Consider the following 14,883-nt stretch of genomic DNA (forward strand, 5'->3'; position numbering starts at 1 on the left):
TTAAAAAAAAGTCTACAATAATGCGATTTTGATATCAATGACAAGTTAAAATTAACAAAAAGACAGAATACGAAAATTAGCATCAGTCTTAAGATTCGTTGCAATATTTTTTGGTAAAAAGTGGTCACAACCATGGATCAGAAAAACTTTTCTTGTCTAGAAGTCAGGTCTTTGTAGCGGTGGATATCGTTGTCTTATTCTTAGAACTTTCGTTTTCGTGTTTCTTGTTGCATCCACCGACTGCGACTCGTCTTCTGTCTGTTTCAATTTCCAGGATGTAAAATGCATCGATCCATTGACCCGTTTACCCTGGAACTATGAGTTTATTAGACCCAATGCCTGTGGCCATACTTTCTTCTTTATGTTGAACCTTGTTTTTTATTTGGCACTACAGATAACTTGGCGAAGTCAGGCTGCCTTCCATCAACTCTGCCAATATGTCGATCTTATTTTGCTAACAATTTCACTCTCGCGTAAAGAAGACTTTGAATTAAATGGAACAATTTGTTAACTACAAACTACTTACGTTTTTAATCCAAATTAATGCAATCTGTTGTGATACGAAAGTTGTCTGGTGGAGAATTATTTACAAGCGATGTACTTTTGTAGGTGATTCATAAGAATCATTTATTTACATATTTATTGAATTCGTTAAACAATCTAATGTTAGAACTTAAGACTAATATTACATTTATTCTTAGATTAATAGATTTACAATGCTTTAAGCAATTTTCAAAAAAAGCTAAACTGAAGTGCTAAATGGATCACTTTTAAAATCATCGCTTACAGAATATACCAAAAAGTAATACTGAGATCAATTGGTTGAGGGGGTTGTTTTTACCATAGCTCGATCTGCTTGATGTAGGACGTAAAGGAACTTGTCTTCTTATACTTGAGCGGCTATAAATAAAGTTTAATTGTTCCAAAATTAATGATGATATGACTAACCCATTGATTAATTTTAAAATAAAGCATAGCTGAATGTACTCTCTGTGTTTAGAAAGCAATGGAAGATTTATGAGCGTAAGCCTATGATTGTAGGGTGGAAGGCCAAGCCTATTGGACCATGTGAAGAAACGGGGGCAGAAGCGCATGAATCTTCTTTGTACTCCTTCTATTCTGTTTATATAGACTGAATAAAAGGGAGCCCATATTATGCAGCCATATTCCAATATTGGTCTTACAAATGATTTATAAAGAAGTTTAAGAATATATAGGTCGCGAAAATCATGTGAAAACCGTTTTATAAATCCGAGTGTCTTATTTGCTTTTTTTAATAATATAGTCATAGTGATTTGTAAAAATGTTAATTCTGAGTCAAGAATAATACCTAGGCCAGAGAAATTAGAGAGTTTAGTCAAATAAGAAGGGTCTAACTGATAATTGAAAGTCAAAACATTTTGTTTGCATGTAAAACACAATGATTTACATTTGTCTATGTTTAGTAAAAGCTTATTTACAAAACACCGTTCGCGAAAACTATTAAGATCATCTTGTAGGAGTAAACAGTCGTCAAGTGAGTCGATACGTTTGACAATTTTAATGTCATTAGCGTAAATTAACACAGATTTTGTTTTATAATAGAAGGTAAGTCATTAACGTACAAACTAAAAAGTAAAGGTCCTAAGTGGCTACCTTGTGGTACACCAGAGTTCCTTAAAACTACGCTGTATGATCTATTATATAAGTACGACGAAACGCAACTAACAAATTTATCGTTAAAGCCTTGGGATTTAAGTTTGGAAGTTAACGTTTTATGGCACAATTTATCAAAGACCTTACTAAATTCTGTGAAGACACAGTCAACTTCTTTCCGTTTTTAAACGAATCTAAACAAAATGAACTGAAATGAGAGAAATTAGTAACTGTTGACTTATTTTGAACAAAACCATGTTGACTGGACTCAAATAACTTAAGGATGACGGCCAGTTTTACAACGGGACCATAATTTTGTATTTCATTTTTACTACCCTTTTTATGTATCGGTGTTATGAAAGAAAATGAAGAGGATAGGATAAATCGGAAGCGTTTTTTTTTCAAAATATAAGAAGGTACCCCATCTGGATCACGGCTATAACAAATGTCAAGTTCTAAAGCCTTGCGAACGATTTCATCTTCAGAGATCCAAAATGAGGGAGATTTTGTGAGAGGACCAATGAATCAGGTGTTTGACAGGAGTTCGCTACTTCGAAAGCATCTTTGAAAAAAATTGCAAACATGTTTGAAATTTTTTCAGAGTCATAGCTTAGTTCGTTGTTGAAAAACATGTAGTTTGGATACCCGTCAGTATTTCTCTTACTATTAAGATAGCTCCAAAAGTTTTTTGGGTTGTTTTTTATGTCGGTTTCAGTGTTTAAAATAAAGTCATTATAAAGAATATCTGAATAGTCATTAAACATATTTCTTATCTCATTGTATATTACCAAGCCATTATCAGCTTTTGTTTTTATTATATTTAATCCAGGTCTTGTTTCTTTTTTTTTAAAGTTTTTTAAGCAAGAGTCAAACCATGGAGGAGATTTAGAAATATTGCTCGGTTTTCACAATGGTGTGGTCTAATAAAAAAAGTTAAAGAGAACACAGTAAAATTTATAGCACATATAGTATTAATGTCACAGTTCTCAAACAAATGATTCCAGTTAACATTACATAACAGGTTGAAAAGTTCATTAAGTCTGCATTTTATAAAGTTAAATTCAAGATTTTCTTTGGAATACATTTAAATTAAAGGATAGGTCTAATGCTGGGTGATGTCGGTCTTCTTCGATAAGTAGGGTATTGGCTGAATTTAAAGCAATATCAGCATTGAGTGTGTCCGAGAATATAAGGTCCAATATTTTGTTGAAGTTTTTGGCAATCCCATTAAATTGGCTTACTTCACATGACCGTCAATTGTCAAGAATTAATTGGTAGAGGACATGTTAATAGGAGATAGATAGTTCTCAGGCGTCTGTTTATTTCAGATCAAGTTTGGAAGATTGAAATCTCCTAAGACTAGTAGCTCATCTTGAGGCTCAATTTGATCGTTTATTTTGTCAATGCAATTAATTAAGTTTTCATAAACGTTGTTAGAAGAGTTTGGAGGTATATATGTGGCGATAATGTATAGCAGTCCTTTCACAGTTTTAACTTTTATGCAATTGTTTAGCCAAGTTTCAGTTAAAATGATTATATCTTGTGTTAGAATGGTAATATTTTTGTAGACCTTATTGATCTTTGTCCGTAGTCCGTTGACATTTTGATAGTAGATTAGAATTTTTTGAAGCTCCTTCTTTGATATTGTGAAATTTTATTAATCGTCAAATAATTGATCGTTGTAAACTGTAATAAGACTATAGGGGAGAGTACGATAACTTGGGAGCCAAGATTTGATAACTGGATTTATTTCAAATGCAGTATGGTACTTTATTGTAAGTGTTGCCATTGTTTTTTAATATTTTTTTTTCAAATAAAATAATTTTTTTAGCAGTGCACCTACCTCCTCAGCAGGGGGAGGGTTCTATCTCCCAAAGTAAGAACCGATTGCTTTTAACCCCTCTACAAAATCCCGTTATCAAATCTTGGCGCCCAAACTATCGTTTTCGTACCTCTTACTCACACTTATTTATGTATGTCTTATGTAGAAAATGGGTTTAGTGTTCAATTAGGCAATATCAAATATATGCTGTCGTCAAAAAAGGACATTAAAAGTCGACGTCTTGAACAAAACGTCACCATGGACAGTTATAACTTTGCTTCTTTGGACTTAGAATGCAAACTAAAATTACCATCTACAAGACACTCAACATCCCGGTTCTCATTTATGGCGCTAAGCTTGGACCTTGTCGAAGAAAGATGAGAACGTCTTCGGATGCTTTGAAAAAAAAAATTCTTCGGGTAGTTTTTGGTCCCCACTGCATTGATAGTGAGTAGAGTAGAAGATATAACGACGAACCGAATTGACTGTACAGCAACGTATTAAGTACATAAGTAAGTAGCAATATTTGCGGATGACTACTTTTTAAAGGGTAAAATAGTATGTGTGGAATTGATTAAAAAAAATTAAATTCCATGGTAACTTTTCGCAACAAAGGTGTTTTTATGCAGTGTTTTCTTATTTGAATAGCAAGATCCGCTCTACTGTGTTTTACTGTAGGTTAAATGCAAAATAAAATAAATTCTACGGAATCGAACAGTGGGCAGATAATGTCGTTAAACTCTAATTTTGTTAATCGAAACGTACCAATCGTAATCGTTTAATAACGCTTTTGGTCAAAGTGTTCAATCTTAGACTGAGAGGATTGGATGGCTTTTTATTAGTATTGTACATGTAAAGGAACAGCTTCTCCACAGCTGTGATGCCCACTAAGGAACCCAAAGTTGTTCAAGAATATGCATGGTTGAATTTGAATGTATCTTGTAAAAAAAAAGTTGTCACCTGAATTTTTCTAAAAAAAATAACCAATAACTACCAACAATATTTTCCATATATTTTAATAAGTTAATAAGTTGGGTTTTAAAACCTGTTTTCAGTAGCATTTTTGAAAGTTTTTATTTCTTATATACAAAAATACAGATTTGAATTTTCGAAGACTATTAACTTACGTTATCAACTAAATTAAACTCAAAACAAAATCATTTTGAAGTTAATAGCTTAATTTATTCACGAGATATCGAGGATCGAACTTGAATTTTTACCAATATTGTTAAGCATTTTTATTTTTATTTATTTTTATGAAAAAACACACTGTTGGATTTTTATAGAAATCTTAATATACTATATGCAATATAAAATTAAATTGAAGTCACTATAGCGTTAATTTTGAGGTCAACCAAAGTGTCTACTTTTTTTTAAAGGGGGTCATCCCATGTGACAGCCTGATTTTTTTTACGACCAGTAAATAGATACAACTTAATTATCATTTATTAACATAGTTCAACAGTATAAATACAAAATTTGAATTAAAAATATTGTACAAAACACGAGTTACGGTGTGAACAACTCCAACTCGAAAAAATGGGCTCGCACTTCCTCCGCGATTCCAGCTGATGGGCTTATCTAAAACAAAAAGCGTAAACGGCGTTTTAATCTGTGAGCCTAAACGCATGGAATGAATTATCATCAAATGAATATACCAAAAACTGGACTTTTGGGAGTCATTTAAAAAAGTCGCCAATTTTGAGTTTTTCTTGTTTTTTGCTATAAAAAAATCAAAATTCTTAGAATTTTGGCTTGTCGATAGTTCCTTCCATGTGTTTACATGTGCTGAATCCAACTCAACAAATTTCAAATCATTCGGCCAAGCCGTTTTTGAGATACGATGGAGGAAAGTTTGAAAAACATAGTTTTGAGAAAAACTCGTTTAAAGTTTCAATTCCTCTTAACTATGAAAATATCAACTTAGCTTTCAATCGGCGATGCCTGGTCCATAGAGTATTCCTTCCTCTTTTTCTTTTTTCAGTTGTGGCTTCTTTAACGGCATCACTAACGCGCCGCTCAGAACGTGAGATTCGCTTTTCATCACGTTTCTCAAAATAAGTAGGGGCTTCGCGGCCTATAGTGCATCCCATAACCGACATTACTTTCAAACTACCTTCATTAAATATTTCCTGAATAACTTTATCAGTAAGTTTACCTGGTCCTTTTCCACCGATTAATGTATTTGTTTTATCTTTTTTAACAGCCCGAAATCGTATCTTTAAAATGACTTCGAATTTTGAAAAATCCCTTGACTACCGTATTCTAGACATATTAAACTTGTAATTTATGAAAAAAAAATCGTTTTTTTGAACCCATCACATTCGATGACCCCCTTAAACTGTTATATTAGAAAAAACACCCACTCAATTTTTTTAAAGTAATTTCTGCATCTTTCTGAGTTATTATTTGCATAACACAATTTTGTGAAGTCAATATTTAAATTGGTTCTTGAGATATGCATGAATTAAAAAGCCCTATAAACTGACACTTAAAGAGATGTCAAAATTTTCAATTTGACAAATTCAATTCCTATGGTAAATTAAAAATACCGCATTTACAACCAACAATAGCATTTCCTAATTTCCTCTTCCTCTTTTTTAAGATTCAAATCCCAAGACTTCTTAATGGAAGTGAACTCATGCAAATAAATTTGCAATGCACTTTTTGTAGTACAAGTACGAGTTATCCCATAATACGATTTTAATTGTGTTCTTTTGTAGGCTAAGGTGATTTTTAGACTGCCCCTATAAATGCATGTTTATTAGCAAACCTAACCAAAACGGTGTATTGCATGAAATTTCAACCAATAAGGATATAAAAAAGTATGAAATAGAAGAGAAATAACATCGTCCAGCTTTAAATTTGGCGTCCAAAATTATAGCTTCAAGAACATTTAAAATCATCTTTTTTTATAATTAATCTTGTACCGATGCATAGCTTTGTTTAAACAGGTACGAATTCAAGTCAAATAAGAATTAAGTAATTTAATTTATTCTTTGTTATAAATAATTAAATCAATAACGGGGTGGTTCCGTTTTTATAAACTCATTATATCGTCTCCTAAATCTTGAAGCTGGGTGTATGAAATATAATTTAATTACCTTTCACTGTCCTGCCCCATACCAAGCATAGCTCATAAAACCGAACAAAGAAAAGTTAAGGTCACCAAGTCGACCATATCCATGTTTTTTTTATATTCATCAAAAGAAAAGCTAAAAAAATTCACCAGAAATTAAATTTGTATAATGCTTTAGGTTTTGAAGCCAAAAACAACATTAATAAATAGTTGTTAACTAAATTACAACACAAAAAGGACGCAATTTTTTGACAATTCGATAGAGCAATGCGTCTTTGTTTAAAACAGATGGACAACTCAGCACTCCTGGGCGCTTTAAAATCCTCATATTTTTAAGAAAGACAAATTCTAGTACCATTTTAAAATCAACTGTCATGGAATTTTGAATGGAAAAATAATGGGTCCATCGAGCTGCCGTAAGAACCTAAATGGCATTACCTGCTTGTAGTTTATTTTTAAATACCTATCCTAACAAGCTTATTAGACGAAATACCTACAGAGCTAGAGCAATCCTTATGTCTTCTACTATGAGTAATCTGTACATTAAGCTGTCAGTGCACCGGAATGCAATATAGAATGCGGGCAAGATTAAAGAAAAGGTGTTTTTAAATAAACATTGGGCAGGTTCTAGTATCTGATTGGCCAGCTGCCAAAAAATTACCTTCCAATTAAGGCAATTTTAATGGAAAGTTGACTGGAAAGTTAGTCAAGAAGAATGTTCCTAACTATCAAGTCAAGTCTGCTTCTATCAAAATGACCGTTGATAATGTTTTTTCATTCAAATGAAAGCTGAACTTTTATTACTCTATGATTTATTTATTTTCTGCCCGACTTTATTTAATGCTTTTTGTAAAAGGTTACCTTGTCAATTTGGAAAAAAAATAAGTAATATTTCTTTACAATACAAAATACAAATCGTGGTGGAGTTGTAGCTTGCCTGAGGAGTATTTTTAAGACAGTAATTTTGTTGGTACTTTTTGTACTATGAACTTAAAGTAGAGATTTGTGAAGTAAAGTTCTGAATTTGAAATTAATGACGCTTGAAAAACTAACTAGATGCCTTAGTCAGAATTTACGTTCAAAGAATGAAGTTGACTGCAACAACTTTTTTTAAATAATTTTGATAATAACCAGAATAAATGTTTCGCGTAGTCTTCGTGGGGAATAAGGGTTTAAATAAAATCACACTTCTTTGAATTGTCTGATCCACCAACCTGCCTACATTTATAAACATACACTTCATTAAAAAGACAAAAATACAAAATACAACAAAAAAAATCAAAATACTCCTACATTGGTATGTTTTATGTTAAATAAGAAGCAACCTATGTACATACATATACTTTTAAGATAATAATATTCTTGAATATAAATCAAAACAATTTGATTTAAAATCAATCTATTGCTATCACGAAATTAATGCACCTTGGTATCTAGAGACTTGTACACGACACACCTGTTTTCGTGCTTACCCCAATCATTATAACTTTTTTATAAAAACGTAAAGCTTTTCAAAATGTTCACCAAGTACAATGTGTTATTTTATAAGCAAACTTACCTGTTGCTTTACTAGCTTTGTTTTATTGAGCTACTTCGCAAACTGTGAAGAATATTTTGAAAACTACTATGATGAAGTTGATTCTGACGAAAATCCTGCTTCTCGTAATGCCGTACGGTGGAACGCTCAAAAATGGCCAAATAATATTATTCCGTACACATTTTCTGATGAATACACTCCAGCTCAAAGAGATACAGTGGAAAGAGCACTAAGATATTTTAACGAAAATACCTGCGTAAGATTCGAACAGCGAAACAAATCAACTACAATTAATGGTGAAAGAGGTGTTGTCTACACGACTAGCGGAAAGCGATGTGGGACAAAAGTGGGCTACCAAACTTTGCCAGCCACAACACATAATGTCTTCTTAAGCCCATTATGTCTCACAATTCCCGGAGCAGTGCAGCATGAGACAATGCATGTCATGGGTATTTTTCATGAACAATCACGGTTTGACCGCGACGAATATATTGACATTGATTGGACCAATATCGATATCCAGAACTATCATAACTTCATTAAAGTACCCGTCGAATACGCAAAACCTTATGATGTTCCTTACGACTACGGCAGTATAATGCACTACTCCGAATATGCGTTTGCAAAAAATCCACTAAAGAAGTCAATAAAAGTTCGATCGGATAAGGTAAATCCGTTCCCTAGACTCGGTCAATTGATTAAACCATCGGAAGGCGATATACAAAAAATTAACCGAATGTATAAATGTTGCAAATGAAATTAGCAATAACTTTAAAAAATAATATTAATAAATAAAATCGAAAAATAAAATACATACATAGGTAAGTATGTATGACACTATAATATTTAGAGTAAGTTGTATCTGATGAAACAGAAAATTGTATAGATTATTTTTTTCTTTGGTGTGGTTATTTAATAAACTTGTAATTATATTATATTTAATTTTAATTATAATTTATTTAATTTTAATGTATAAACCTAAAAAGCAAACACACAAAACTTTTCGATTACCTTGATTGGAAGGTAATTTTTTGGCAGCTGGCCAATCAGATACTAGACTCTCGACTAACTTTCAAGTTCCTTATGTCGGCTGAACCTTACTGTCATTGTCATCTTACGGAAATTACTTTGAGTGAAAGAGAAATATTTGTTTAGATTTAGATTTTGACTTTATTTAAACATAAATTCAAAGTTCAAATTAAGGAGTTCTCCTCTAAGCCTGAACATGCACGAAATTTGTTTCATGGTATATTTGTCGTGGAAGTAGTTTCTTTCACGGAGATCGTAGTCTAGTACTCTAGTCCAATGTAAATTATGCGGTGCAGTGAGCTTTTGGCGTGCTCCGTGTATTGCGTTCTATAGGTTTCATCCAGACAAGCTATTGGGCGATATAAAGTTGGCTTTTAAGAGGCAAGTTGACTATAGTTTAAGTCAACATTTGCCTGCTCGGATAGACCAATCTAGTCTTTAAACCATCCACTTCGGGATTGGATTGTTTGAAGAATAATTTTCTTTGGGAGACGTTAACTTGGCATATGAAAGAGCGATATAAGCAACAAAAAAAACAGAAATGTCGACGGTTGTTCTAGTTTAAGTCAGTCGATATTGGCGTGGTGTATTATCCTAAGGAACTTTTCAATTCGCTGAAATTATCTGTATTAAAAATAAAAAATGTTGGTGGTTTAAAACTATCAACCATTTCTGTATGCGAGTAATGTTGTCAGGGATGGAGGGAAGCTACAGTTTTAAGCCGAATCTGAACGGCTAATTTGAGAAAACACTTTACATGACAAGAATTACTCAACGAGGATTTATTAAATCCTCATAAGAGGCAATAACCGTGAAAAAAAACTTTCGATGGCACACTAAATAAAACTAAATTGGTTGGCGCCACAGTCCGTTGTGAACCAGGGCCTAGTGACTTACAACTCGCAACCATTCCTGTGTGCGAGTACTGTTGTCAGGAATGGAAGGGACCTACAATTTTAGGCCAAATCCAAACGGCTAATTTGAGAAAGCACTTTTCCATGACAAGAATTACTCTTAAAGGAATTGTCAGTTCCTCGCAAGAGGCAGTACCCGCGATTTTATAGAGAAGCTTCATAGCGTTTATGTTACAGCTATTTTGTCGCATTGAGAAAAAAGATTAGGTTTCTAATCTTTGTCCAAGATAGCTCATCAAGTTAGTGAAAGAATGTTTTTCCAAAGTATTTCATTCTAGTGTTTGACAAAGCAGGACATTTGCAGAGGAAATAGATTATCGGTTCACTTTCTCTTTGGTCACTACAACTACGGTAAAAGGTGTTGTAAGAGATACCCAACTTCTCTGCATAAACTCCTACAGGCCAATGTCCGGTACAAACCGCAACAATTCTGGCTATGTCTTGCCTTGGCCTGCATAGAAGATCGTTTGTACGGGTTTTATTATAGGTGGGCCATATCTTCCTAGATATAATGCAGTTGGGTAAATTGCTCCACCCTCGGTTTGATTCAGTTTGGTAGATATAAAAGATTTTACCCTTCATAGCACCAAGAGAAATGTTAACCATTTCCGCAAGTGAGCTATGAAGGGCCGATCCTTGCCTGGCTAGCTCGTCAGCCCGTTCATTTCCCACGATACCACTATGGCCCGGAACCCTGGTCAGGGTGACACCGAGGTTAATATTCAGGTTCGAAAGCTCATCGCGACTTTGCTGGACCAATTTAGATGAGGATATGGCCGAGTTAAGGGCTTTGACAGCTGCCTGACTGTCTGTAAAGATAGCCACTTTTCGGTTTTGGTTTGGGTTTTGTTTAAGTATCTTACATGCCTTCCTTATTGCCAGCAGTTCAGCCTGAAAAACGCTAGCAAAGTCAGGAAGCCTAACGGATTTGGCTACATTTAGGGACTCAGAAAAGATCCCAGAACTAACTCCGCACTCCATCTTTGAGCCGTCAGTAAAGATGTTGTGTCGAAACCTATCGACACGATGTCATCCTCCCAATCTTCTCTGGAAGGGAAAATAACCTTAAACCGCTTACTAAGGCTCAAAGTAGGAGTGCAGTAGTCAGTGTCTACCGAGATAATATCTGAGGGAATCAATTTCGTTGTGTTGCTGTGACCATAAGGTTTTGACAACCAGCTGTTTGATTCCTTCAGCCTAATAGCGCTGCAGGAAACTATGTTGGGCAAGTACGCATGGCTCCTGTGGTGCCCACGCAAGCTGTTCTCTGAACCTTTTTTAGCTTATCAATATTATAGGCTTTGCTAAAAGCAGGCCACCACACAATCGAACCATATGTTAAGATTCGAAGTACTACGGCTGTGTACGTCCATAAACTCATCTTCGACTGAAGTCCCCACTTTTTGCCGAAAGTTTTCCTGCAGGCGTAGAAGGCAACACAGGGCTTCTTAACCCGTACTTCAATATTTAGTTTCCAGTTTAGTTTAGGGTCGAGTATAACTCCCAAATATTTTGCACTGAAAGACAATGATAGGATTTGAGCGTTGAGTCGAGGTAGCGTGAAGGGCGGTAGTTTTGGTGGTAAAGAGCAACAGTTCAGTTTTACTTTGGTTAACTCCCAGTCCACAACTCGTAGCCCAGCTGCTAACTTTCTTCAAAGCTGACTCTCTGATTTCATTAATCACAGAGGTGTACTTTCCTGACACCAATAGCACCAAATCATCCGCATAGGCTACCGCCTTCACTCCACATCTCTCTAATTTAACGAGAATTGTATCCATGACCAGAAGCCATAGAAGACAAATTGATTTGCGGAAACAATTTAGAATATTTGTGTTTTTAGCAATCGTTTCTATTTATTTATGCTCGTAAAAACGAAAGTGAAAAAATATAGGTTGAGTTCAAAAATGCAAGTAGTTGCACAAGTCATGCCGATAAAATTCATGCAATGCATTTATGAACCGAAAAATTTCTCCAAGAATGCGGCAGATATATGTACAATATCAAAAACCAGTTCATCAAAATAGGCGACTGTAAAAAAGTATGACAGAAATAATTGAGGTATTTAGTGGATTTGGGTTTTTAGTGTCTTTACAAAATTATCTTAAAATGTCCAATAAAAATGTTTTTTTTAGGACTTATTTTAAATGCTTTGAATGGAACAAATTCATTCATTTCTATGAAGTAAAAATATTATATTTCAACTTTTTTATTTTTTGCAATGAATTTAATTAATATTTATTTTTTTTGCCTGCACATATTATTCTGACATTTTCCTGCAGAGTGGCAACAGAAATAAAATGACTGCAGGTTTGATACAATGTTTGATCGCATTTCAGCTGTCAGACTGTTTTTTTGTTTTGAACAGAGTTACCGACTGCAGTAATGCAGTGTATTTACATACATTTATGAACGCAAATCTTGCATTACTGCTGCATTTGTACACTAATGAACTTACCTACTACTTTTAGTTATGTATGAATTGTTTAGTAAGTAACTAAAAAAAATTAAACATACATAGCGCAATCAGTCATCACTGCAAATCGAAGTTTGTATAAAAAAAGCCATGTATGCAGGTGATACGAAGTTTACCGGGTCATCTAATTATTAAATATAAAACAATTTGTCCTTGTTTATTGCATGATACAATAACTAAATTAATTTTAAGATGGATATTTGTCCGTAAATTTTTAATCGCGACCCACTCGGAATAGATTTGTTTCAAAATAAAACCGACATTTCTATCAAGTAGGTAGACCAGGTCCCATATATTATTGCCCATTTTCCTATAGACTTCAAATTAGATCTAATCATAATAATACATATATGTATAAACCCCTTGTCTATCCAAACACACGTTCCGTTTTGTATAATTTGAAAAGCACCATTCATAATAAATAATTAAATGGTTATTATTTTATTTTATAACAATATGTTGTACAAAAACTAAGGCAAATTTGACAGGAAATATTACTTTTAAAAAAGCTCAAAAACTCTTAACTTAAATATAATATACAACACATATATATTGTTTTAATTTTTTAAAACAGTTTTTCATATCAAGTTTATTAAGAAACACTAGAGAAATCTTCCTTTTAAATAGAGTAGTTAAAGACACTTTAGTATACGTACGAGTAAATATTCATTTGTATAATTGTTTTCATAAATTCGTTTTGTTTTTATATAAATACAAATTGTGTTTTCTTTAAGTAAATAAGTACATGCAACGATGTTTTCTAACTGTTTATTTTGTTTTTTTGTATATCTATTTTTATTCAATTTTTCCCACATTAGTTTAAAGAAAAAGAAAAATCGTTGTTTTCCATGCATTACATTTTTAAATTTACATGTGTTCTTCCTTTACATTAATACAACAGAATTGACGAACATTGACAGTTATTTAATTTATTTTCATTAAAAGTCGTTAACTTACACCAATTTTGTATTATAACTATTTTTTTAAAAAGAAAATCATTTAATTTCATATTTTGAGGAATTTTTTTAATGTCCTTCCAAGGAATTAATATTCCGTTAAGTTTATAGCCAAGCTTTAAAAAATATGACCTATTTTGTCGTATTTTCAATCTCAAAATACGAAGTAATGACGAGAATATACCATAACCATATTCTTATTTTAAAAATTATATTACAACGTTAAATAAATTCGTCCATTTGACTGAAATTTGAACTAGCTGTTAATTGCTTGTTTGTGTTATTTTGCTTTTGAGCAGTTTTGAATGCGAATTTCTAGTATACTATAAGTAGTTTATTGATTTGAAGCATATATTTAAAAAAAGATTTTCACTTCTTGATGTTTTATATTATAGCTGATAATTTCAATAGGGGATCCAAACAAAGGAATTAGCATAGAATATTAATTAAATCGTCTATAGTAGTTTCGAAAGTGTGCATTTATAAGGGTGCATATTTTTTTTTAAAGTCACGCCCATGATATATGTAAATATAACCGCTGCAACCAGCTACCTGGACATATCTGCACTGACTTACAATGATAAGCGTTCATTGAGCTTAACTAGTGTACTTTGGTTCTGATTAATCTGCACTACCTTTTGAGCTAGTGCAGGTTGGTGAAAATTGTCAACATATAAATTGTCACTACATATTGTTCACGAATAAAATTGAATTTTTGTCCACGCTTTGTATTTATGATTTTTAGTCTTAAATAATTAAATTTAAATTATTACATAGCAAATAGCAAGTAGAAGATTAAAAAAGAAATATTTATGAGATAATTTAATAGTCTTCTAAGATTCTATTATCAATTCAATTTTACTTGCGTCGAATTTAATTTGGTTCTTATTTTTACGGAACTTTTAGCCGAAGGTTCTATCGCAGTTTTTTGACGTGCATGGAACACCCATTGTTTAAGTGAGGCCTCATAAGTCTGTTCGCCATCATTCATAGCAACTAGAAATGTCACGAAATATTTTAATCGCAGTTTGAAACAGCGCGATTCATATGCATCCATATAAAACTTAGCTGACACAAGAATTGAAACCAGATCATGTTAAAGATCGCACTATTACAAACAGGTCCGCGATCCCTGGTGGACTTTATTTTTTATCATAGAATTATACCTAGATTTCTGGAAATGTTTGTGTTCTTTTAATGTACTTTGTTTAAAAACATTCTAGCTCTAACATTTATGGTGTTCTTTTCAAGGTCGCCGTTTCTGTAGACATGTATATATAAACGCCAAAAAATGTTCCTATCTCTCGTACTACAAGTTATAAAACTATAAACAGAAAAATCCGTCAACAAATTTGAATGGAAAATAAGAAAAAACGTGATAAGTGATCTATCTAAAAAGCTGGTATTTGGATAAGTGCACTATTTGACAAAGCTC

General features: G+C 32.9%; 1 protein-coding gene across 1 annotated transcript; it reads left to right on the forward strand.

Annotated features, from left to right (window-relative positions):
- Nucleotides 1-8,068: 8,068 nt before the first annotated feature.
- LOC129944701 (zinc metalloproteinase nas-4) lies at nt 8,069-8,941 on the forward strand. Its single transcript, XM_056054332.1, has one exon. It carries the CDS (start codon nt 8,069-8,071, stop codon nt 8,828-8,830), a length of 762 nt encoding a protein of 253 aa, XP_055910307.1. The 3' UTR covers nt 8,831-8,941.
- The last annotated feature ends 5,942 nt before the right edge of the window (nt 8,942-14,883 follow it).

Source organism: Eupeodes corollae, chromosome 1, assembly GCF_945859685.1.
Source record: "Eupeodes corollae chromosome 1, idEupCoro1.1, whole genome shotgun sequence".
Lineage (NCBI taxonomy): Eukaryota > Metazoa > Arthropoda > Insecta > Diptera > Syrphidae > Eupeodes > Eupeodes corollae.